The 21,830-nt window shown below is 37.9% G+C and overlaps 3 protein-coding genes across 3 annotated transcripts; 2 read left to right on the top strand and 1 right to left on the bottom strand.

The window, feature by feature from the left end:
- Positions 1–4,522: 4,522 nt before the first annotated feature.
- gys1 (glycogen synthase 1 (muscle)) lies at positions 4,523–16,076 on the top strand. The gene is made up of 16 exons (XM_079253639.1): positions 4,523–4,612; positions 6,499–6,617; positions 6,832–7,013; positions 7,830–8,021; positions 11,320–11,505; positions 11,630–11,774; positions 11,971–12,088; positions 12,237–12,357; positions 12,462–12,568; positions 13,021–13,080; positions 13,325–13,517; positions 13,808–13,934; positions 14,020–14,115; positions 14,230–14,393; positions 14,517–14,597; positions 14,711–16,076. The coding sequence occupies exons 2-16, from the start codon at positions 6,500–6,502 to the stop codon at positions 14,954–14,956; spliced, it is 2,136 nt and encodes a 711-aa protein (XP_079109765.1). The 5' UTR covers positions 4,523–4,612; position 6,499; the 3' UTR covers positions 14,957–16,076.
- Positions 16,077–16,319: 243 nt separating this feature from the next.
- On the bottom strand, positions 16,320–19,603 carry aspdh (aspartate dehydrogenase domain containing; the record flags this gene model as incomplete). Its single annotated transcript, XM_079253036.1, has 7 exons — positions 16,320–16,357; positions 16,735–16,874; positions 16,952–17,175; positions 17,423–17,572; positions 19,116–19,200; positions 19,320–19,464; positions 19,549–19,603. The coding sequence occupies 7 exons, from the start codon at positions 19,601–19,603 to the stop codon at positions 16,320–16,322; spliced, it is 837 nt and encodes a 278-aa protein (XP_079109162.1).
- Positions 19,604–20,733: 1,130 nt separating this feature from the next.
- tmem86b (transmembrane protein 86B) lies at positions 20,734–21,819 on the top strand (the record flags this gene model as incomplete). Its single annotated transcript, XM_079252200.1, has 3 exons — positions 20,734–20,784; positions 20,920–21,163; positions 21,368–21,819. 3 exons carry the CDS (start codon positions 20,734–20,736, stop codon positions 21,817–21,819), a joined length of 747 nt encoding a protein of 248 aa, XP_079108326.1.
- Positions 21,820–21,830: the final 11 nt, after the last annotated feature.

Below are 21,830 nucleotides of genomic sequence, written 5' to 3'. Positions count from 1 at the left end.
ACTTTAAATCCTACATAGGGTTTAGTTTATCTTTTGAATAACACTAACAACAGCACACAGAGGAAGATGGAGAGAGAGGGAAAAGAGCACAGGAACAGATGATAAGGTGGATAGAAAACAGGTTATAACGCTGAAGCAGCTTCTAAGTGATAAACATTAACTATAGTAGATTTCTGTCATTTCACAAATGAAATCAGCAAATTGAAACAATACAGCAAATTATATCAAATGATGTAGGCTATCAGTTTGTTAGATTTGGTTGTTTGACGCTTGAGTGGTAGAGTCCAGAGGGAGGAGGAGGAGGAAGAGAAGAGGGTAATGAGGGGGATGTGAGGCAGGAGAGAGACAAGAAAAGTCACAACTCGAGGTGAACTGAGGGAACTGTTATTTTACTAACACAGAACACTGTCTTTGTGAACAGTATAACTTTTATGCCTTAATGTTTGTATTTATATGGAGAAGTAGTTTTTTTTATATAAAGATTAATGTGTTCAGGCTTACATTTGTTTTTAAAGTGTCTAAATAGCTGTGCTTTATCTTACCTCTCTGAGCTTCTTCACTTCTGCACGCCTTCTAGGTCTCTGAGGTCAGCTGACCAGCTGCTCCTGCAGGTACTGAGGTCCAGGAGGAATAACACAGCCTTTACACATTAGAGAGACTTCTTTGCTGTCCATTTTCAAAAATCATCTTAAAGCCCTTTTTTTATTCTTTGGCTTTCAAACCCAACAAGATTTAGTTTTGAATTCAATTAAATTTTTTATATTGTGTCGGTTATGGCTGTTCCTTTGTCTCATGTTTTTGTTTTTATTTTTATTAATAAATTCATTTTATTTGTGTGCAACACTTTGTTTCAGCTGTAGCTGTTTTAAACTGATTAATAAAGTTAGTGTGGTATGGTCTGGTCATGTATGATAAGATCAGCAAATGAAGTTTATGTGACATATTCTACTGCATATATAGCATGCCGACACTCACAGGGAGTACAGGGGAATGTGGAGTGCTTCCTCAAGTGTGTTGACATTGCCACTGCCCTGTAGTGTTGAGGTCCTTCAAATATGACTTTTTCAACATGGGTACCACACAAATGTGTGTTAATAAGAGTTTAGGCTTTTATTAAAAACATAGTCAGCCATCTCAGACATCTGGTCTGCAAAGGACTTGAGGACTTTGGAGCCGACGCCGTCTGGGCCTGCAGTTATTTGCAGCCTTGATCTTCCTGAGCTCCTTCTACACCTGGACGGTAGAGAGGGACAGGTTGGTGGTTGTGGTAGTGGTGGTTAGGTCGGGGTATCTACGTGCTAGAGAGTGTGTGGGGGGATGGGTCTTTTGGCAGGAGAAGCGGTCAGGGGTGGTGGAGAACTGACTATTGTGGGAAGAGGGGTATTGAGATTAAGATGGGGGTTGGGCACTATATGATGCAGTTCAGGGCGGTTGCAGCAGGAAGAAGTTGGCTGAAGCTGGTAGGAGTGTCATTAAATCTTTTGAAAACTGGTTTTGAACTAGTTAACCACAGCCAGGGAGCTGGACTCTTTTCATGGGGGTTTAAAGGCTTTTTCATTCTCCACGGTAGCTATAGCTGATCTCTCATAATCCTGTAGTTTTTCTGATCCTTCTCAAATGACAGCCTCTTTATTGTGATATAGAGGTTCACATCCATTTTTTAATGAAAAATATTAAAGATTTAACATTGACGTCCCAGATGCGATCATTTCTGTCCTGACTTGGCATACATCTCAGTATATATTAATATTTTCATCACACAGACCAATACTGAACATCTTTTCTACGCTGTACTATTTGTAATGTCTGTTTTTTCTTTTTCTACTTTTAAGTGAATCAATAGACAGTGTCCTACCTTATGGAAAAACTCCTGTTACCTTTAGCATACTTTTTCCCTTCATGCTTTCATGTACAAGTGTAAGTATTAACGCTCATCAGAAGGGGGGCCTTTTTCCAGAACTCTCTACATTGCATGAGTGTCAGGTTTTCTTCTTGAAGACACACGTCAACTGAAGATGAATTGTCAGGATCTAAAAATAAATATTTTAGTTGGCTTTAATCAAATATCAGTAAAAGACTCACCACTGAATAATTTATATTTCCATGCACAATTCACAGATGCCCTCATGGCTCTCCAGCAAGTAACAGCCAGCGGTCATATATTATTTAAAACAAAGTACAACTGTATTGTTTTATTAAATTAATCATTTTTATTAAATAGAAATAATTTAAAGTTCAAAACAAAATAAGAAATGTGTCTCACAAAAAGCAATAATCACAAGTTGTTTCTTTTTTTTTTTATAATACAAAGGCTTTGGTTGATCCTTTAACAAACTGTAATACATAAATAAATTCAATAAATAAATAAAGCACCATTTCTTACTCTGAGATCATAATCCTTGTAGTACAAAGGCATCCACCAGGGGGAAGAAAACAACAACAGTTTAAACAGTTTTTACCATAAAGTGCTGCAATAAATCTCAGAAACAACGTGTCTATCATGATACAAAATGTTATGAACAATTAAAATGATCATGGGTCTGAGCCGCTCTAACATTAAGGAGCTGGCTATTCAAGTCTCAACTGAAAAGGCTCAACCATCTCTACCTCTTAGCCTTGATTTAGGAACTTCCCAAAAGTATAGTTGAGTCACAGCCCTTGATACTTTGAATGGAGTATTAAGTTGTAAATTATCAGACATATAAGATGGCACCCCACCTTTGGGAATGTTAAAACAAAAAGTAAATTGTGAAATGGATCCTGAAACTGATAGAAAGCCAGTATATTTTAGGCTAACTCAGGTGTGGTGCGATTACGTCACTTTTCCCTTCTCAGAATGCAGGTTTCTGCTTTTTCTACATCCTTCAGGTGACAACGTGATGATTGATCAACACCAGCATAAAGAATTACAATATTTTAAACAAGAAGAAACAAAATTATTCTACCAAGGTCGTGCAAAGGGAAGTAAGTTAGCTTACTGAGGAGCCTTAATACTGAGCTGATCTGACAAAAGTCACTATTAATGAACACAGTGGTTCCATACAACATGGCTGACAATGAGAAAGTAGTAAATACTTACTGAAGTACTTTTCTCATTTTTGTAAACTTATTAAATTATGTCAATTTTTACCTGACTGAATGTGCAAATATGCAACAAAGCCGTCTAAACAGAAAATAAAACCACCTTGCATAAACAAAACAGATTTGCTAAAATTATACAAATATTTTACATTATCATAGGTTTAGTTTTTTTAGACATTCAAATAGAGAAAAAGATCATACTTTCCATTTTAAATTCTATAGATGGATCACAGATATAAAACCATCTTTGACTTGTCTATGTTTCATAAGCCTATTTTTGTATTTAAAAAAACAAAGCAAAAGCTAAACGGATGACCCAAACATCACTGAGACACACCCACATTTTATTACCTACGCCTAACTTTCACAACATTAACAACACTCACACAACATTACCAATGCTTTAACTATAGCCACTGGAAATGAAATTCTGTTTTCACCCTTTTGCACACCTAGATTAGTATAGCGCCTTGCCATGTGCGGATATTTATGAGGATAGTGAGGGAGTGTGAGCAGCAGCCTCTAATAAATTTTATTTACTTTGGTGCCTTTTTAATATCTTAATTACTAAACTTGACAAGACATTTTTAATATCAAACATATGAATGTAATTTTAGGCTTAACCCAAAAATGTGATTAGATTGCATCAGACAAAGTATGATGAGTACTTTTTGAATACATATTGATAATCTGTATTCACAGTGGTGCCAACCATGGCAGCATAGTGTTAATGAGATGGGAATTTCACTGCAGCTTGTTCATCGTTTTTCAAACCCTTGCAAATTTTCTCAATTACCTTTTTTCAACTTTATGATGTTTTCCATCAATATTAAGGAAAAAGCTTTGGAAAAGAAGATTGAACAGAGTGTTGTTGACTATTTAACCAGACCCAGATCTTGACCCACACATACTCAGTCAGGTGAGATGACACAGACCGCTGTATGGAAAAGTGCAGTGTGTGAGAATAATCAGGTGCTTCAGTTATGGATACATAGACCCTGGAAAATAACAGTATAGGTTACTATAGGCTAGCTCAGATACATGTCACTGCTCACGTTGCATTTCAAAACCCTGCCCCCCTGAGTGTAAGAATAAATTTCTTACTCTATTCCCACAGAAAGAAAAAAAATACTCACGCTGGCATCATTTGCATAGATGAAACAATTATTCACCAATCACAGTAAATCTTTTTAGCTTCTCTTAAGCCAATTGCGGCCCTCCAAAGGGGAAAACACCCAGTTATCGCCAAGCTGAGCACGGAGGCGGAGACAAAGTGGAGACTGTTGGGGGAAACTCATGAATAATGTGACAGCGGGGATTCCGCCGTCACCAATCCAGCCGTCTTCCTGCATTGCAGCCAATGAGCGTCTCGTGCTTCGGCGTGACGTAAGAGACCAATGTGAAACGATGACATTTAACCAAAGCCGCCGCCCCCTTTTCCTCACTCTGCACTGTTTTCTTACTTTGTGGATTGACTACGACAGCTGCCAATGTTTAGTTCATCTGGGTGAAGTTGGAACAAACCATAAGGGTGAGTAGACTCTTTAAAAATGTATTTGTGTTAATGTGGTCATATGTAAATAGTTCTCCAGGGTGCGCGCAGACGTACGCGGCCTTTAAACAGCTGTGCAGCAGCTAGGTGTGGGATGTCACGTTCGTTCCGCAACTCAAGAGGAGCACAAACATGCACATAGCGCCATGCATATTTCTGCTGGGGGTCGGCTTTAGGCTTTATAGCGTTTATTATGCATGTAGTCTGCAGACAAGTCTGATGTGGGTCACAACTTTCCATTTCTGTCCACTCCCAGGGTTGTGGGCCTACTCTAGGGGTGACACATTGTGTATGAGACATAAACGAGCGTGAGCAAGGTCAATATTTTTTTTCTATATAAACGCAGAAATGTTAATGCAGGTAGCCTGAACTATAGAAAGCCCTCTGCGATTCCAAGAAAAAGCCAGAAGGGTTCCCTGTGAGGCCCCCAAAAAGTTCAGCTTCACCAGTCTGGTGTTTACACTCAAAATAAGTAGCCTACAGGGATTTTGTTCATTTAAAAAAAAAAAAAAAAACTATTTAAAATTTTTTTTCTTCTCCTGTAGAAATGCATGAAAAATGCAAAAGGAGGAAGAAAGTTTACCAGAGAAGTTGATCAACATGAACAGTTATCCTTTATCATGATGTTTGTCTGGTCTGTTTGGGCTCAGTTTATATCATGTTGCTCTTGTTGACTGTTGTTGTCAGTAGCAGCTAAACACAAATATCATGCAATCTGAGGTCAGGTCTTATGCTTGTGCCCACTTTTATGTTTATGTACCCTGTAAGTTGAAGGTAAGTATAAACAAAGAAGACTAAAATTCCAGCTTGTTAAGAAGTGAAGGAGCCAAATCTTTTCCATATTACTCAACTTCACATGATTAAGACATTTCATGGGACATCCAGCTAAACCACTGGGTCAGGTTCATACCTAATCTGCGTCCTTTTACAACTCTGCATCCTGTCTCATGCCACTCCCCCATGTGCTCATAGTGTTACGCCATTTCCACAAGCAGGAAAACTTAAGTTGTAATTTTACTCATTCACTTCTCTTGGAAGAATACTCTCCTGTGTGGTTTTATACATTTTAAATGTTTCCGCTGCTCTTGACAAGGTAGTCACCGAATGCAAAAAATGGTCAAGGAAAAAAGCTCAGGTTAAATTTTATCCTTACAGTTGTTGTATAGTGTGCAGTACTTTACAACTTGAAATCAGTGATTGTTGGGCAAGTCCAAACGTTTGACTAGAGGCAATAATGTCCTTTAGTCATCTTGTGAAGTAAATGGAACAAACAGTTGAGGTGGCAACATCATTACATTGGATGCATATTACCCAACTTCTAATTTTTGTTTTCCTGGGGCATTGACGGCAAAAGGTTAAGTTTACTAAGTTTCATGAGATTTGAAGATGTTTAAAACATAAAATTCAGAAATTTATTTTTAAAAAAGAACCAATAAGCAACAAAACAGAAATGCTAGGTTTAGACCACCACTAAGTTAATGTAATACATGATATGGTTGATTAAGAGGAAGTTCTTTCTTCTCTCTAATGTCTCACTTACATTTGAGGCAAGCCAGGTATTCATAAGAGTAATCTACTTTGTTTATAAAAAAAAAAAAAAAAAAAGTTTGTCTGTTATATCAGGTCAGACGAGCTAATTAAAATCAGACTGACCTGATTTTTTTTTTTTTTTTTAAATAAGATGAGGAAGAGGGAAACTAGATTGAGAATAAGTCCTGATATAAAACCCTTATTTCTATGTATGTGTTGCTCACTCATCAGAAAAAAATCTTGGCAAAGAAGTTGAACACATGACAGTCATGTTTTGTTTATACATAGTTGTAAGGTAGTCCCCTCTAAGAGGAGTGTGTTCTATATTTACCCAGCATGCCGCTGGCCCGCAGTCTGTCCGTCACCTCTCTCTCAGGACTTGAGGAATGGGACGAGGAGTTTGATCTGGAAGATGCTGTTCTTTTTGAAATTGCTTGGGAAGTCGCCAATAAAGGCAAGTGTTTACTCTGCGTGCTGTTTGGCTTGAAAACCTTTAAAATAATGAATTAATATTTGAATTTTTTAAAAACGTCCTATAAAATAAGTGTAATTGTGTCGCCTTACAAAGATGATTTTTTTTTTTTTCTGAGAAGTCTAACATTGGTAAGATGACATGATAATTTTGTCTCAACTTTGTCTGGTTCTTTGATTTTCCTGCATGTGTGAAGTTGGGGGCATCTACACCGTCATCCAGACCAAAGCCCGCCTGACCGCAGAGGAATGGGGTGAGAACTATTTCCTCGTGGGTCCCTACGTAGAGAGCAACGTGCGCACTCAAGTGGAGCTGATTGAACCCACCAACCCTGTGCTGAAGCGGACCATTGACAAAATGAACTCCAGTGGGTGTAAGGTACTACCACACATGCATAGTAAACATACATACACTCTCCTTAAGGCTTTCATTCCTGCTGTTTATCATAAGTGAGATTGCTGAATACAGCCTCTGAGAGTGAACCATAAAACCAAATAGAAATGTATCCATAGCCCCTCTTTTATCTTACCCACTCGCTTTCTGCTCCGTCTTGTGTTCCTGATCACAAATCAAACCCCAGTGACATTTCCCGACAAAGGTTAGAGGCTGTATCGGTGTCTCTTAACACTCTTTCACACAGATGCACTCCAGAAATAGATGACTGAGTGTGATACTTAAAGGTTTTGTGCTGTGTGATTCAAAGACCGCTGTGGTATATAATATGTCAAGGCCAAGAATTTTAGTGGTACTATTTTAAAAGAAATAGTGCAGCCAATTTAACAAAGCCTCTTTCTCGTTTACCTATGTCATGCATGACACACCACTGTTTATTGATTTAGGTCCTGAATTAGATAATCAAACCGTACAATTCAGCTGTGGTCATCGCCAAAGATATGACTGGCATGCTTTTGTTGCAGTTTTGGTTAACAAGACAAACTGTCAAGGTTAATTTGAGATTATGGGGTTGGAATTTGTTTTAGAAAGGAAATAGATGTCTAATCTACACACATAGTTTAGACATAGAGGGGTATACCCAATAATACTGATATAACTGGTTTTATCTTTTTTAGGTAAGTTTGTTAGAGCGGCAACCTCCCATTATTTCCCACAGAACAGATTTAAAGGAATTTCTTAAGTAACTTTTGAAGATCCTTGATTACATGTTCTTTTACCCCTCAATCCATGTTTCTACAGGTGTACTTTGGTCGCTGGCTTATTGAAGGCAGTCCCTATGTAGTTCTGATTGATGTTGGATTCACCGCTTGGTCTCTGGACCGCTGGAAGAGCGAGCTGTGGGAGCTTTGTGATATTGGTGTGCCGTGGTTCGACCGTGAGGCTAATGATGCTGTGCTGTTTGGCTTCTTGACAGCCTGGCTTCTGGGAGAGGTCAGTAGCAATGTCTGTGTGTTAAGTAAAAGTTTGAGTACTCTCAGTCATGCTGCTCACAGTAGTACTGCAAGGGGTGCAGGTCTGCAGTTAGCCACCTGTACATTACATTTGTGGGGGAAAAAAATAGTATTTAGACCAAAATAAAACATTCATACATGCATTTACGCATTAAATGCTGGGATGCATGCATAACTAAATGGTAAATGTCATCTAACTAAACTCAAATAGGTCAAAGAATCCTCTACATGGTTCAAAGTTACACATTAAAATTGTTATCTAAAAACCATCATCTATAAATACTGTATAGTCCGGTGTATATATTGTAGATGCAGATGAGTTTCCAAAACAGTTGCTCTCATTCACATTTAACCAACTTTAACTGCCTTGTATTTTTGAGCTGAATGCAATATGAATATGTATCACTTTGTGGTTGTTTATAGTAACTATTGCTTTGCTCAAATAAAATATAGATATTTTTAATAACCGCACTGTCAGCTAATGAACCATTCAGTGAACTTAGAAAATCTTTTTACTTTCAGTGATCATCTCACACAAACACACAATACCAATAAAATATCCACGCTGAGTGAAGGTCAACTCATAATCTCGATTTAAGAATGACCAGTTCTGTATAATGTTCCCAGAAAAATACAAAGCACTACTTATTTTTTTTTACAATCCTCTAAATCTATGCAGTATTCTGGTTTTACCTTATTTTATACCAGATAATATATGAACCACTTCTGCTCCGGCAAGCAATGGCTTCATGTACAGGCTTAGATTGTAGATCCTGGCTGGCAAAAGTCATATTTGCAGTGTGTTTGGCGGGTTTTTTTGTTTGCCCAGTTGATAATACATGAAGGCTCAGGAGGGGTCCTCTTATGGCTTCCAGTTCTTTGTTGGTTTGGTGTGTAAAATCCTCAAGGAGGACTGCTCACCAGTATGCATCAAGCTTTAAAACTTTAAAATTGTGAAAATTGATAAAGCTGCTAAAAAGTGATTGAGAAGTTGGTTGTGCATTAGATACTGAGGCCTGAAACTATTTAGGTTTGAGTTCAAGGAAGTGTGACATCATCCAAAATAAAACATAAAAAAAGGCATCTGGTCCTCAAAGGCCATCTGTCCTGCATGTTTTAGAGGTGTCCTTTCTCCAACATGCATGATTAAAATTAGATCGCTCTCATAAACTTAAGTTCTGCCCAATAAGTCTGATTCAGGTGTTTGCAAGAGGTAACATCAAAAAACTGCACAACTGCAGCCCTTGAAGACTAAATTTGTAAATCCCAGCTCAATAGTAATCTACTAACCAGAGACATGAAGTCCAAGTTGAATTGGCGTTCACACAGAATAGAAGCACTTTGACACAAGTTTGACAGTTACACAAAATATTTCAGCTCTTGAATAACTTCAAGTCTAAGATTAGCTTCTTGCTGCTGTGTTCAGTATACATGCTAAAATGCCAGATAAGTCATGTGTCCTCTAAGCAGCTGCTGAACTGCTGAAAAAATAAGCCAGGAAAAGCTTATAAGAAAATTGAAAAGGTTTTTTTTAAGTAATTTTATATAGTATTAAAGAAATGGTATGTAATGGGGCAGTGAATACCTAACCCACAAGTCTACAACCTTTCCAATCCGAAGTGCTACTTTAGTCTTCAGAATAGCCAGATAAAACTAATCTAGAGCCATAAATGACACAAAAAGACAGCTTTTTTAATTTTTTTTATTTTTTATAAATATCTACTGTAGGAAATTTACCTTATTCAGCAACTACAGCTTTATTTTTGTTTTAGGTTTTGGGATATTATGTAACAACAAAAACTGCTAATAACCTGCATTTGTTATTATATTTATATAAAAAAAAAAAAAAAAAAAAAAACACATTTGTTGGTTCTTTTTTTTTGTTTTGTTTTTTGTTTTGGTCGAGAGTCCTTGCTGAAGGTTCAAAGAGCCACTTGTGGCTCCAGAGCAGCAGGTTGTAGGCTCCTGACCTAACTGAAGCCCCATAGATTGAGGGAAAAAAAATATGAAACATCTTAGATAGATTTCTACACACACAGAAAATACGTGTTGACAAACACAGAATAATTTTTAGCTCATCAACATATAAGCAAAGTTCTTGGCTGCTTTAAAATAATTTTGTATTTAATTCCAGTGAGAGTGAAGAAATTAAAAAATGCAGTTTGCAGTGTCGTCATGGAAACAGAGAGGTTGGTATTTTTATTTACAACATATTTTCCATTTCGCTGTCCTTTGTTTTGTTTCTTTTTATCAAAATATCTTTGTTCATAGAAGACCTTAAAACTTATGTCGGACTACAGAAAACCTTCGGGAAGATACTAGACAACAAAGTAGTGGCACAATGACTTGTCTGTAGAGTGACAAAAAAATAAAACATGTTAGGGTGAAATAAAAAAAGGAGAATAAAAATATCACACATGCAGATATAGTAAAAACAATAAACTAACTTGAAATAGCGTTAAGAAAAAATTTAATCCAAAAGAAAATTTATCAAAAGCTCTACCTGAAAGACCAGTTTTTAGCTGCCCCTTAAAAAATATCAACACTCCCAGTTAACATCAGGTCCTCTGGAAGGCTGTTCCCCAGGCGAAGACTATGAATGCCAAAAAATGCTTCTCCATGTGCCTTGGTCTCCACCTTTGGGGAAAACAAGTGACCAGCCTCCAACCACCTGAGAGCCCTGTGAGGTTCCCGTGCTAAAAGCAAGTCTGATAAATTTTTAGTGTGCAAAACCTTCAGAGCTTTAAAAACTAATAAAAGTATTTTAAAATAAATTCAAGAGCGCACAAGAGAGCCAATGCAGAGATTTTAAAACTGGTGTAATGTGAGCTCTCTTGGGCTGTAACCATCTGCATATCTTTGATTGATTCTGACAATTCAGTACAAGAATGTTTAATTTGCTATTGGTGAGGACTGGAGGTCAAACACTGAGCTTGAGCTGCAGCCTCTGACGCAGCGAACGTTTCACGGTAAAAATCAGAAGCAAAGAAAGTGAAGATGACACGTGAATGGCTTTTACTACAACATGATCCAAAATGTCTCTTTCATTAGAGAGCAACAAAGAACCTTGAAGGTTCTTCCACTATACCTTGCTATAAAGATCGTGGAAATATTTGGATAGAGGTTAGAAATGTGAAGAAGTGCATGTAGGATGGCTCAAAATCACACAGAACTTACAGTAACACAATTTTTGACTTCGAGACCAAACCTTGCTATAACATGCCCTGTTTGTTTAAACACTATAAATGCTATAAAAAGATTGTTTGCCCATTTTGTAGTATGCAGCCCAGAGTGAGGAACCGCCACACGTCGTGGCCCACTTCCATGAGTGGCTGGCTGGCCTGGGCCTGGTGTTGTGTAGACAGAGACAGCTGCCTGTAGCAACCATCTTCACCACGCATGCTACACTCCTGGGACGTTACCTGTGTGCTGGAAGCGTGGACTTCTATAACAACCTTTCAGAGGTATTTTTGTTTGTGGGTTTTTTAAGTTCATTAAAAAAAAGCCTTGATGATAATAATAATGTAATTAGATGTAGAGAGTAACTGTTAATAACATTACATACGCTCCTGTTCTTTTTCTGCTCAGTTTAACGTGGATAAAGAAGCTGGTGATCGTCAAATCTACCATCGCTACTGTTTGGAGCGTGCTGCTGCACACTGTGCTCACGTTTTCACCACCGTGTCTCAAATCACAGCTATCGAAGCGGAATATCTGCTCAAAAGGAAACCAGGTGTGTGAACTATTTTATGCATTTTCAAATATTTCCTCAATAATTCAGTCTATCTTTATTGTCACCAGAATGTACATTATATCTTATAATGGATGTGATGGATTTCTGATTGCCAACTTACCAAAGTGTAGCCATGTACTCTCTCTTTTCTAATGTTATGGATTTAACGGTGTAAATATCTTCCACCTCGCGACAGACATCATCACTCCAAATGGGCTCAATGTGAAGAAGTTCTCAGCTATGCACGAGTTTCAAAACCTCCATGCTCAGAGCAAGAACAGGATCCAGGAGTTCATCAGGGGGCATTTCTACGGGTCAGGAGTTGCAACATAACACAACAGCACAGTCAAACGTTTACATAAAAAGGCTAATCTAATAGTGAAGAGTCTAATGTAGGATTTATGATGCTTTTACAGTATTATAAGAGATGTTGTGCTCATCACATCTTGTTTTGACCATCAGACACCTCGACTTCAACCTGGACAAATGCTTGTTCCTCTTCATTGCTGGAAGGTATGAATTCTCCAACAAAGGAGCTGACATCTTCCTAGAGGCTTTAGCCAGACTCAACTATCTACTGAGAGTAAGTGTGAAGTTCTTGCATCAGGTGTACAGGTGTGTTTGGAGGTTGCTCATCTAAGCTGTAAGAACTGTGCGATATATTTCTGTATGGTCGTTCTGTCACAGGTCAACCACAGCGATGTGACTGTTATAGCTTTCTTCATCATGCCAGCACGAACAAACAACTTCAATGTGGAGACCTTGAAGGGCCAAGCAGTCAGGAAGCAACTCTGGTGAGGCTGTTTTTAAACAGCATGTTGAGCTTCTGCTCAGCCTGTTAAATTGGTTTCAGGTTCCCGCTACCCCTTCCGCTCTTTTTCCAAAACAAATGCAGCTTCTGCACAGTTTCTATCAACCTTTTTGAACTTTGTTAATAGACTGTTACCCTTCTGGAGATGAGTTGACAAATTATGTCCTCTAGGGCTGGTGGAAATAATACATCCCAGCTTTCATTAGTATGGTCTTTGTAATCTGAGTTTTGGATTTTTGCTTAGGCGCTGGCAATACATTAAACCCCAGCAGATCCTTTTTTATGTTAAAGCTGGTTACTTTGGTGTATAAGAGCTCTTATAAACAATGAATGTTGTTGCTTAAAGATGAAACATTGCAAAAAATGTATTCACTTTGAACCTTCCAACTAAAATGCAACTTATTAAATGGTTCTTCTCTTTGCTGCACCTGACAGGGATACTGCCCACACTGTGAAAGAGCGATTCGGGAAGAAACTTTATGAGTCACTCCTCATGTAAGTGGATCACTTTGAGTCCTTGAGCCAATATGTGTTTTTAATCTATGGAATGAGATCTCTGCCAATGAATAAACAAAATTTTGAACTTGTCAATCAGAGCTGGATCTATATATTTAGACCTTTTATTTAGATTGGCAGTATCCCACTAAACATGCTCTTTGTACTACCGAGTTAAATTTTTTATTTGTTTTGATCTAATTAGATTTTTTTCCATTTGTTTCTTTCTTTTATTTTTTGTTAGCGGGCAGCTGCCAGATGTATCAAAGATGCTGGACAAAGAGGATTTCACTATAATGAAGCGAGCCATCTTTGCAACCCAGAGACAGTGCCAGCCTCCAATCTGCACCCACAACATGCTGGAGGACAGCAGCGACCCCATCCTTAACTGTGTTCGCCGCATTGGCCTTTTCAATAGCTCTGCTGACCGCATTAAGGTAGGTTAGATTAGCTGAAAAAAAATCTTTGTCCTCCACCCTTTTTAGATTGTTTGTTTGTACTATAAATAGATAAACTAAAATAACACAGATAAATTTGTGCTTTCATTGAATAATTCTTCTTTTTTATTTGGTGACATTTTAACATTGTCCTAATTTGTTATTAGTCATCACCGCTGTCTGATCTGCAAGTTGCGTAGTATTATTGTTATGAAATGGGTTCTGATTTTATGCTCGCTTGTTAAAGACAATAATATCTGGTTTTAGTGCTGATGCTATCTTGTCTTTAGATCATCTTCCACCCTGAGTTCCTTTCATCTACCTCTCCTCTACTTCCCATGGATTATGAGGAGTTTGTAAGAGGTTGTCATCTAGGCGTCTTCCCTTCTTACTATGAACCTTGGGGCTATACACCAGGTATTACTCATGCAGGCTTCTTTAAATGTGGATATAAGGTGTGTCGTGTGAAACTGTAACTATGCTTTACTGTTTCTATCATCAGCTGAGTGTACTGTCATGGGAATTCCATCAATCTCAACTAACCTATCAGGCTTTGGTTGCTTCATGGAGGAACACATAGCGGACCCGTCAGCATATGGTACGTGTATTATAGTCATATCTTCTTTGGTTCTGAAACTGTAGTACTTTCAGTGATGCTGTAGTGGACACCGTGTCTCTTTTTTTTTTTTTTTTTTTTTTTCTTCCTGCTTAGGTATTTACATCCTTGACCGACGGTACCGTGGGGTTGATGAGTCCTGCAACCAGCTCACCTCCTTCCTGTTCCAGTTCTGCAAGCAGAGCCGGCGTCAGCGGATTATCCAGAGGAATCGGACTGAGCGCCTGAGTGATCTCCTGGACTGGAGATACCTCGGCAGGGTGAGATAACAAATCCCAGAGATGATCTCTCTCTACTCTTCTTATGTTTTTTTTTTTTTTCCCCTCCTACTTTTTTTTCCAGTAATTTCAAAGTTAATTTGGTTTTCTTCTTTTCTGGTTTAGTACTACATCGCTGCCCGCCACATGGCCCTGGCTAAAGCTTTCCCGGACACCTACATATATGAACCTCATGAGCCCAACTCAGTGAGTTAACACGCATACTAAGACTGGAGTTGTGTGCAGTTTAATTAATCACCGCTTTTCAGTCAGTTAATAGTTTTGACTTAGTAGTACTGATTACATGTTTTTGTACTCAGACTACAGGTTTCCGTTACCCCCGACCAGCCTCTGTGCCACCATCTCCAGCTCTGTCCCGCCACTCCTCCCCCCGCCACAGCGAGGCTGAAGACAACGATGAAGACGAGCGCTACGATGAAGATCTGGAAGCGGAAAAGGACAGAGTGAACATCCGCCAGCCCTACTCCTTGCCGTTTAAAAACAAAACCCCTGCTGTTGTGGAAGAAAATGGGAACGGAGACGGCGTCACGAGTGACAAAAACTGAGGCAGACCCCCACAGACGTACAGTACATGCTGAACCTTACAAGTGAAACTTTATCTGTTGCAATCCTTATTCATCTGTGTACTACAACCTTAAAAAATGAGTGCAGCTGTGTGAATGCCTGTGATGAATTCACTATAAGCTTGTGTGAAAAGTTGCTTCACTGTTCGTGTCTTCCCAACCTGTACCTCAAAATTTCTACAAATATCAGCAAGTTTGGTATGTTTGGGTATTGTTTCAGTTACACCAGCAATACAACCAGAAATATGCTTTAAAGAGTAAGTGCAGTGACTAGAAAATGATAAAATGCCAGCTCAATGTGGAGGGGAAAAAATGTATTGCTGTAGTGTACTAACACTGGATAATATAGCTCTAAAGTGTTTTTGAAATAACAAAGGTTTATTTAGTCTCTGCAGGTGGGTTTTATACTTGATTCAAAGGTGGGTCTGAGCAGGGAAAAAGACATAACCCTCCTCCTTCTTTTTTTTTTTTTTTTTTTTTTTTTTTTTAAAACCAAGTTTTGTATTTTGTTTTTTTGCCTGTGAATAGACATAAGGCACATTTTCCACTTATTGTAAAGATGACACAGCATTTGAAATCCAGCTGTTCACCCTGTAGCTTTCTTCCAAATGCCTTGTTGACTTCAAAACCTCCCAGACTAGAAATGAAATGTAAAGAACACACTTGCATAATAACAAAGGGTCTGCAATGAAAAACATTCTCATTTCAATAATCAGGTGTGTGCTTTTCATTTCGTTTCTGTGCCTTATTGGATCAGTTTTTCAGCAATGATTACTGATGAACAACCTTTTTATCTGTCAATGTCTGCTTATGTGAAGATGGTTCATCCTCAATTTCCTCATTTCTGGAAGTATTTATATCTGAAAGGAAAAGTGTAGGAAGTGGAGGGAAAATAAGGGTTGTACTCAGAGATGAGTACTATATTTTCAAGTGGAAAATTAAAGATGAAGGGCTTGAAGGGGAGCTGAGGTACGTTTTGATGATGTGCATTTCTTTTGAAAGAAAAAATGGTTTTACCAGGCATTGTCTGTCACTATCACTCCACTGTCAGTTATATCGTTTGTAACAATCTTGCACCAGATGAACTTATAATAAAGTTAAAAAAAAGAAAAAAGTTACCCTGTTAGTATTTTTACAAATAATATCTCACTCTTCATTTGTTGTTGCAATTTATTTGGATAAACATGGATAAAGTGTTGGCGGGTTTGGAAATTTTCTGGAACATACTAATGCAGTAATCTGACATCCATAAAGGACATCCACCAAGAACCATTTAATTTATCTGGAATTTGGCATGGGATCCAGCTCCTACATTGTATGTAATCCTCCATAGTCTTCATCCACCTCAGCACAAATAGACTCTGCCCCCATGACCTTTGCAAACTGCGAGAAACAAGAGGTTAGAATCAGATACTTATTCACATCTTACTTGTTTAATGCACAGAAATGAGTAAATTATTCTTATCCTGGATGTAATGATCACATAATTATTTAACCTTTAGCTATCAGAGGAGTAGTAACCAGTTTCATGCTTTTACTTCAAAACATCAGTGCATTTAATCCAAAACTGCCGTTTTTCAGTCTAACAAGACAGAAACCTGATTCAAACTGAATATCCTACCAGTAAGATGTTATTGCTTAGACTTCTAAAATCAAAACAAAGTGATCATATGAAGCACAGCACACATTTTTCTGCAGAGCAATTTGCTGTTAAAACCACCTCTTTTTAATCATAATTTATCAGAAATAACATTACTCACTGAGTAAACTATTCCAGAAAGAGTTGTATGTTGCTCTGCCAGTTACAGCCCCCAGTTTGGCTGGATTCCTCCTCACTGTGTGTACTGAGAAACCATCAGGCCCAGTCACCTCCACCTCCACTACATGGTAGTCTTTTAATCTGGGGAATAAAAAAATGATTAAACCTGATAATTCTGTTATAAACGTCTACAGTTTCTGATTTGGGGAGAGACTCACGCTGTATCTGATACAATTTCTCCCTGAACACCTGTGAAGCCAAGTTTTCCAGCTGCCACGGCTGCGGCTGCCATGGTGTTGACATTGTTAGGAGCAAGAGGGCACAGCTCTGCCACTGAGCCTCTGAATAAAACACGTCTGCCCTCCCCTTCTGTCCAGTCAGAGAGGACGTCTCCTGTCAGCCGGAAGCAGGATGGATGCTTGGACATTCTTATGAACAAAGCCTGAGAAGAATCCAATACACACATTTTCCAGAAACAGTCATGATTGGTTACTGAGTCTTATCCAGCAGTGGATCTTTTTTTCTTGAAAAAACATAATCATATTCATAGACATTATTCTTCTTCAAGCCAGAAGACATTGAGAGCATCCATTTGTAACATCATGGTTAACACACTAACATTAACCACTGTGTGGTCCTCTGTTTGTACCCTATATCAAACCTTCACATCTTCTTTGCCATGGTGTTACCTTCAACATCCCACTGTCATTCAGCCTCTGGATGTCCTGCCCTCCCCATAAAGCACCACTGGGGACATATAGGGTCTTGCCATATTGTAGAGATGCCTGATGCAGCTTTTGGTTTAGATCAGAGTTAGAGAGGGCAGAAGGAGAACCCACCTACAAGGCAAAAAAACCCCAAAATGTCACAACGGATTATCATGCATTTATTTTATTTGCTATATTATTTGAAAAATAGCCTAACTATTTCTCTCATGCAAAACACACATGCAGTCTCTTAATGAAAATTAAATGCTAACAAACGTACACACACCAGTGTGAGTCGGTTTCACCTGCTGTTGCTCAAATAAAACAATTATAATGACAATGCCTATAAATGAATACTCGTGCAGGTGGTGGCGACAAACCATGTCTCTATTTTCATCCTTCCTGCCTGATTTGTGGTCAAACACTCCACTACTTAAAGAATAAAGATTTTTAACTGGAACATTTTATTCATCAAGTTGTGTTGTTGAACCCTTTATTGTTTTAAGCAGTGCACATTGGCATATAGAATTATTTCTATATTTCAGCAGAAATACAACTTAAAATATTGTCACGTTTTTCACACAAGCTCCAAAAGCTGATACAAAGAACCCAAAGTGCAAAAGAATCCAGTCATTCAGTATTTGCCCCTTTTGTCTTTAATACCTGCAATTTAACATTTTTTGTATTAGCTAATCAGTCCTGCACATTAGCTTGAAGGATATTTTTAGTCTCCTTTTTAAATATGAACAACTTTAATTGATTTATTGGCCAGACTAGTAAACTACAAATGGCCATTGACACTTCTTTTTGGAGCGCAGTGGCATTTTCAATTAATTAATTAATTTACATGTATCTACATAAATCATTATAAGGGTTTGGTGATAAGTATAATAAATACAAATGTATGTGTAATAGAGTGAACTTATTGATAATGTGGATAGAGGTGTACTAGAAGATTTGTATTATAGATAATCAAATATATAGGTTGATATCCAATTATAAGTAAGCGTGTATTTGTAAATGAATAGTTTACATGATAGGATGTAATATGAATGGACATTATATGCATGCATTTACTTTTGTAAAAATGGATGTACAGAGATGATTTTGAATATGTAAATATCTTGTATTCCAGGATTGAATCAAAATGTTGATGTACTGTGTAACTTTTGACAAGTTTTTGTTTTTGATATTATAATTGTGCCGGACGCCAGGAAGAATAGCTGTAGCTTGCAACAGCTAATGGGGATCCTTAATAAACTAAACTAAACTAAACCCAAAATATAGATATGTAATTTATGTGAATGATCCTTTAGGACGTGTAAAAATCAGAAGAATGAAAAGTTTAGGATAATACACCTAAATGAAGAAAATTCTAACTTTAAAGCCCAGTTGGTTATGTTTCTCACAAACACCAACATTGTCAAATACACAAATAATAAAAATGTAGGCTTTTTGTTTTCTTAAAATAGATTTATATCAAACGGCATATCTCTGTTTCAAGCCCAAAGTTCTCCGTAATCTTTATTTAACCCTTTATGTGATTACTGATAACTGAAACTACATTTATTGTTTATAATTAAAGAAAAGCAATGAAAGTGATCAGAAATCAGAGTAATGTACAGATTATTTTTGCCACTTATCAAAACTCCAAAAGAATATAGGAGAATCTCACCATAAAATGAGACTGAGACAGAAAATGAAGCCCAAAGTCATTCACTATCTGAGGATGGCAAACCTCTACAATCACATCACATCCCCTGTAAAATGAAGTGATTATTGATTAAAGTTATAATTAGCAATGTTACAAAGCATTAAAAACAAGTCCTAAAGTGATACATGGTCCCACTGTCATAAAAATGTTTGTGTGTGCTTGAACCTGTCAGCAAAGTTCGACAAATCTTCAAGTATAAGTTCAGCAGGAACTACACCCTTGAGCTTGTCTGAATTCCTGTTCCAGACAAAAGCCAGAGTCAAACCAAGACCAGCTCCATCTTTCAGGATTTTCTCCACCAGATACTGACCTACATCACATGAACATACGGTGTCACTACATATTACACAGCCATTTAATGAGTGTAATCTGGTATTAAAAAGGGAGTTCAGACCTAGATGTCCATATCCTACTATTCCAATCCTAAGAGGGGAAGAGTCGGTTGCCATTCCCTGTGCAGAGGAAGCCAAAAATGAAAACCCAAGAAAATCACATTTAGCACACAAACACACAATCATATGTACACAACATGTCTGGTATTGACCTGAAGCGCTACCTGGTATCTATGTGGTGCCTCTTCTCCAGAATAACAATCAGTGCATTTATTGCTCTTCTCACCTTTCCAAAGTTATGTTTCCCACCTTGAACAACACACAGCCAAAACTCTAGGAATTATGGGAAAGCAGAGTACAAAGTTTGACACAGAGAGGCCTTAGTTAATCATTGTCAGCCTGAGACAGAGTTACACACAAAATTCCTCTTTTTATTTCACTTTCAGATCCAACAACAATAAAACATAATTTATAAAGATGGTGTGACAAATGACAGTGGTATTTATTGGAATAAAATTTGCACTCCAAGTAACTTTCCTTTACCTGTCAGATAGAAATGATGCAACTTATATATGCTTCATTAATACTGACTGGATTAGACAAATTTTAAAAAATTCCTGACATAATTAAAACTCAAACAGTACACCATTATATGAATCACATATCACTCATTACCAACTCACTGTCAAAAATAATTTTAAAAAAAGGGACCAGAATTTTTACATGAAAATGGAAAATTATACATGTTCAATTTGATCTTTATAGTCAAATTATGAACATTTAGAGCAGACTTGTTTTTAGCTAATTGTTGCAATTTATGTAAAAAATCAATTCTCGGAAGTTAATATGTAAGGGAAATTTTTTTTTATCATATTGTATATTTAAGTTTACTGTTATTACAAGAAGTTCAACTTTGCTCTTTATGTGCTGGTGTCATCAGTATAGCTCTGCTGGAGAGGTCAAAGGCCAGCTATTCGTCCATGAGGACTCAAAACAGGAAAAAGTTTGATTATCAGACAGTAATCAGACAGCAAAGATCGGTCTAAAGTTCATTGTCGTGGAACACCAGCAGACTAAAAAGACTAAGTAGAGATTCGAGAAGAGGAGTCCAGGAGAACATCTGAGGATTGCATGTGTGTGTAATCAGGTGAGAAAAAGAAGAACTACAATAACAGAGGAAAAGAACACGACAGGCCCATCTAAGAGATACATCTGCTGGAGTTCATAACAGAGCTGCCTGGAAGAAGATGGACATCCTTGAGACTGATGCCTTTGACAGGCGGCAGCGGAGAAATATGGTACGATTTACTCTTAACATTTCTTACTGTCGCTTTATGCACATAAAAAATACAGAACTGTTTTTACATCATTTTACCTTCTGATCATTTGAGAAGTTGTAACTAGTATCTTTTCTTTTTCTCTCTCTCTACCAGTCCTGCACCCTCTTTTTCTCTCTCTTGCCCTTCTTCCTCTCTTCCGCGTTATATTTCTATCTGTGGACCCCTGATGCCCCTTCATCAGTCATGTCTGCAGGTGTCAAGTCAGCACCAGCACTCCTATTGGCTGTTGTGGTGCTGAGCTGGAATGGAGGTCAGAGTGTACTGGGTGTGGCCGGGGGATTGATCTTCTCTGCTGTTGGTGACTGGTGCTTGGTATGGCCTGAGCTTTTTCTGCATGGTAAGAGTTTATTCATAAAATAACCTCCAATTTGAACCTTTTTCCCCAGATGCCTATACTGACTAATACAACCTTTAATATAGATCCAACAGTTTAATTATGTGCCCAAGTTGCACCAAGCAGCTTCAAAATGTTTAATCAATCACCAAACCAAGACTTGTAATCTGATTTTGGTTTTTGTTCTCCAAACCTCATCTCTTTTAGGAATGGGTGCATTTGCTGTGGCACATCTGCTTTACTCGCTCTCCTTCCTATCCAGCCGTTATGCAACTTACTCCTCCTCCGCCTGGACACGTTTCCTCTATCTGATCCTGTTATTAGTGGGAGGAAGTTTCTACATCTACCTGTTTCCATTCCTGAAGAGAGCGCCAGACGGTGATACACTAACTCCTGGTGTGGGGGTCTACTTCATCCTCATCATTATAATGAGTGGATTGGCTATTAGAACCCGTCATACAGCAACAGTGTTTGGAAGCTTGATATTCATGGTGTCTGATGCATCACTTGCTCTTCAAGTTTTCAAGGTGGTGGCACCTATGCAGCATGGTCAAATTATTGTCATGGTCACATATTATTTAGCACAGCTACTGATTGCAGTGGGTGATGTAAAGGCAGTTGAGAACAATGATGACTTCTCAAAATGGAAGAGGTCTTAATCCATTTATTT

Source organism: Telmatherina bonti (genome assembly GCF_933228915.1).
Source record: "Telmatherina bonti genome assembly, chromosome: 14".
NCBI lineage: Eukaryota > Metazoa > Chordata > Actinopteri > Atheriniformes > Telmatherinidae > Telmatherina > Telmatherina bonti.
The sequence above is the reverse complement of the archived record's forward strand: the minus strand, read 5'-3'. Positions and strand labels throughout refer to the sequence as shown.